The sequence below is a fragment of the Papaver somniferum genome, chromosome 11, assembly GCF_003573695.1.
Source record: "Papaver somniferum cultivar HN1 chromosome 11, ASM357369v1, whole genome shotgun sequence".
In the NCBI taxonomy this organism is placed as follows: Eukaryota; Viridiplantae; Streptophyta; class Magnoliopsida; order Ranunculales; family Papaveraceae; genus Papaver; species Papaver somniferum.
In genome coordinates, this window is record NC_039368.1 from 133983381 (window position 1) to 133987852 (window position 4472).

The 4472-nt window shown below is 37.5% G+C and overlaps 1 protein-coding gene and 1 non-coding gene across 2 annotated transcripts; one reads left to right on the forward strand and one right to left on the reverse strand.

Moving 5' to 3' along the window:
* Positions 1 to 2231: 2231 nt before the first annotated feature.
* TRNAM-CAU lies at positions 2232 to 2303 on the forward strand. Its single transcript has one exon. It is a non-coding gene; the product is annotated as a tRNA-Met (tRNA).
* A 526-nt stretch (positions 2304 to 2829) lies between these two features.
* Positions 2830 to 4265, reverse strand: LOC113320340. The gene has a single exon (XM_026568253.1). The coding sequence runs from the start codon at positions 4203 to 4205 to the stop codon at positions 3252 to 3254; it is 954 nt and encodes a 317-aa protein (XP_026424038.1). The 5' UTR covers positions 4206 to 4265; the 3' UTR covers positions 2830 to 3251.
* Positions 4266 to 4472: the final 207 nt, after the last annotated feature.

Below are 4472 nucleotides of genomic sequence, written 5' to 3' on the forward strand. Positions count from 1 at the left end.
GCAGAAACATCTTCGAGACTTACCTATATGAGTATGGAAATCAGGTCGTTTCCTAAGAGAAGAAGATCGTTCTCTAAAGAAGACTCATGAATCCAGGATTTAAGCACATAGCCATTAATGTGTGAGCTACAGAACACACTATTCTCGGAAATCAATATGTGTCGAGATTCCGGTTTTATCACTAGGGGTACTTGGTTCAATACTAGTTTCACCACTGAACCTCGATAAGGCTTTGAATTTCTTACACTAAGTGAAGGTTCAAATCCAAAACATACCTATAATTTATGTATTGGTTTCAACGATGATGCTCATTTCCCAACTAAGCGTGAACTACGTTGGCTTGATCCCACTCGGGTACGTAGGCAGTCACTTTAGTGATGTGGCCACTCTGATTTAAAAGTTTTACTTTGTTTTTTGTGTTTTTCTCATTTTTGAAAATAGGGGGAGAATGTTGGATATTTTCAAGGTTTGCCGCTACGCGGAGTTTTCGGTGATCGACCTGACCGGTTAGGTCGTGGGGGTCTAGGGGGAAATGCTCCCTAGCAGAGTCCGAGACAACGTCTCATGGAAATTTTTCTGGTTTTACTTTGGAAACCCTAGAAGTTTCCATTCAAAATTGAACAAACGCGTCTCTTCCCATAATCCACCATTAATGGCCTTTGGAAGCGTCTGTTGGTGATGAAACGACATTACCAACATGCATGAATATCACTATAAGTAGCGAAGATGTTCTCCCATTCCAATTGATACGTATGATCTCTATACCTTGGTAGCTATTACTATAAAGGCGGAATTCAGAATAATAATAAACGAGAAACTTAGAAAACAGAAGACAAGAAGTGATTCGAAGAAAATACCTTCTCTAGATTATGAACAAGAAAACGATTACAATTCTCTCTTTGTTACGCTCACAATCTTCTCTAACAGTGGATTAACCTTAAACTGTTTGCTAAGCTTGCACAAGTTTGTTCCAAGCTTTCTCTAGGTTTTCTGTGCCTAGTATTTTGTGTGTAGGTGCGTCAATATCAAGAAAACACTAGCTAGATGTGTTTAGTTATGAGCTAAACATCTCTATTTATAGGCTTGGTTTGGTTTCCCAAACGTCTTAGGAATCTATTTCCTTTTGTAGGACTAATTCTCTTTCTAGGTATATTACCTAAACTAAGAATACTGCTCAAAACAATACTCCTTCCTAAACTAGGAATTTATCCTAAACAAGGTATCCTTCCTAATATAGGATTTTATCCTCAATTCGTCTTGAGGATCACTAGTTTCCAGGGAAAGGAAGATACACATGTATCACCAATCATCAAAAACAATCTGTTTTCTTTTTCTCTAAAAAGCATCATCAGAACCTTATACAGTGTGATTCTTGGTCGGGTCAAGGAAGTACAATCCTTGAATTCGATTACCGTGTTAGGGCTTCATTGAATCCTGAAGGCATAATTCGAGAAACCGTTTGTACTTGCCAATTTATTGGGAAAGGTCAAATTATTGTCTAAAAGAATCGAAAGAGCCTTGAAATCAGGAATACACCATTCTTTTATTTCTGTTTTTCATCCTCTAATTTAACCCAATTTTCCAACAAAACCACTCAAAATGCAATAACATGCTTCGTATATTTCATATATAGGCTCTACCCACTACTATATTATTAGGTGTGTAACGCAAAAGTGATGTTACTTTGCATAAAAAAACATGGGGACCCTGGGCAAGGCAAGTACTGATGTCGAAATAGCAGTACAATGAGAATAGTTTTCGATAAATACTAGTCGAAAAATCTTATTATTGATTTTGAAATACGTGCTGACCCATGAAATTCACCATTCATATGGAAGTACTTCTTCCTTCGATGGATGTAAAATCATTCATAAAAAAAAATAGTGATGATGAAAAATAGTAAAACGCGAATAAGCTCATTGTTTTTATGTTTTTGATGGTTTAATAGTTAAATAATGCTCTCTCGTAAAATTGATTATGCTTTTAATGATGGTCTCTTACAACTTTCGCAATAGATAAAAATAGTAAAGTTGTTGCATCTTGGTATTATATGTTTAGGGAGATTAATGAGTTAACTATAACAGAAATAGATTGCTCATTTTCCTCACTAAACACCAAGAGTCCTGCAATTGATCTTTCATTTGGTGCAAAAGTTGAAGAATCAGTAATATATGGTGCAAAAGTTGAAGAATCAGTAATATATGACGCTGCTTGGCTAAAATGATCACCAAATCAGAGTGGCGCAGCGGAAGCGTGGTGGGCCCATAACCCACAGGTCCCAGGATCGAAACCTGGCTCTGATACTCAGAGTGGCTTCCGATTTTTTTTTTTTTCTCATCAATCGAAACATTTTTGTTTTTGCGTCTGGGCTCCTCCTAGGCAAGCGGTCAGTGAAACTAACCACCTACCAAAATATAAGAAACCCTAACAAAATGTCGCTTACTTTTTTAAGAACTCCAACACCAACTATTAGACACTGTGAAAGGAATAATAACAGAAGATTTAACGGGAAGGATTTATCCTAAGTTGGTTGTTCCTAAGTTATCTGTATCATCAAGAGGTAAACATCAAAATCATGCTCCCATCGCTGATCATATTTTTTAAACCTGCAGCCAATTTAATATCGACAGCGTTTGGATTTGTGTTACCCCAGTTGAAGATTAAGAATTCAATCAAGCTTGGGGATTTCATAAGAGTAACAAAAAAGAACGGAGATGTATTTAAAGGCCTTGCAGTAACAAAAAATGGATGCTGGCTTGACCTTTTCCAAAAGAATAGGATTGCATTAATACCTTTCGGCCGTATCGATAGTGTTGCATCGTTAGAAAGATTAAGTTGAAATTTCTGATTCGGACAAGTGTTTTGTATTTGATCCGAGAGATTGTGGAGTGGAGGTGATCTTTGAAGTTGAAGTTGAACTAGAAGAAGATATTAAACTAACTGGATACAACGTCGAGCTCTCTTCCTTGGATCAGAGGAAATTAGAATAAATGCTGGTTGCAAAGGTACAGCGTCAGGATTCGCAGGAGGAAACGACGGATGCTGCTGCCGTCGTCCCCAAGAAGATGAATGCAGAAAAGCCATCAAATGGGCAGCAATAACAAAGGTAATGAGTCTACACTGTTATGCCTTAAAACTTGGTTATTTCAGCAGCGAGTCTCTAACTTTCGATTTTATCAATAGGAAACTACAAAGAACTCAAGTTTGAATAACTAAGAACATGAGAAATGTAATGCAGCAGAACATGTATATTAGGTTTCTAAAGGCTGTATAACAACATGCTTAATCTGGGTCCTATTGTATGTGTATGTAATGTGCACTAACCCATCATTGCTTTGTATGACAGCAGGATAAGAGAATTCCATACCCAAATCCTCCTCCAGTGTCACCAAATCATTCCAGGAATCACCATCATCTTTAGAGACAGCTACTTTGAGAACACCTCTTGATATCGTATTGTAAGCTAGTAACAATCGACCATCATTCAATTTGACACCATCAAATCCCGAATTCGGGTTTGGAAGTTCCGTAGGTTTTGCGCAACTCCAATTAATTCCATCATCGTGCGACTCTGACATGTAAATCTTCTCTAACCCAGTGAAAGACCGAAGTAAAACACGTAAAGTGCAATGCTCTGTAAGATATGGAACTGGTTGAATCACTCCTAATGGCTCATTTTGGATGCATATGGGTCCATACTTCTTCCATGTTTTTCCTGCATCCGCCGTAACCTCAACCCATGAACCCCATGAGTTCCAACTCTCCACAGAAGATCCACAATACAAATTCCCGTTTTGCAGCAAGATTGGCTTATTCTTGATTGGTCCCAATACTCCCGGCGGGAGCTGTTCGCGCTCCATCCAAGTAATACCTCCATCACGAGACCTCTTCATACATCCACTCCAATTTTGCACATCCGGACCAACTTTATAAAAGAGAAGCAACTCATCATTAGAAACCTTAAATAACACAGGATTCCACATTGGAACATTAGGCTCTTCATCGGCTATAACGGGAGATTGCCAGCATCCATCTTTGTACCTCTGCAACCAAATTCTCACGTCCGGCGCTCCTTCAGCACTTCCACCAAAGTATGCAACTAAAAATTGATGTTTCTCCACCTCAACAATAGTAGAAGCATGACAACTTTTGAAAGGAACTGAATTTTCACTAAATGTGAATTCTTCTAGCAATACAATTTTCATTTCAAAAATCAGCAAAATAATTCAAGTGTGTAGTATTAGTTGTTCTTCAAAGGATCTTCACAGCAAGAAATGATTCTAAGATCCATCTTAAACATGAAAGCATTGATTATTCACCAAAAACAAAGCGTTGAAAATTGAAATATAAAATAAAAAATCACAGCAAGGATTTGCATGTGAAGATAGAGATGAAGCCGGTATATTAACATCGACAACGACAAATTAGCATTCAACAAGATTAGATTATAATATATTTCTGATTTTGTTGTT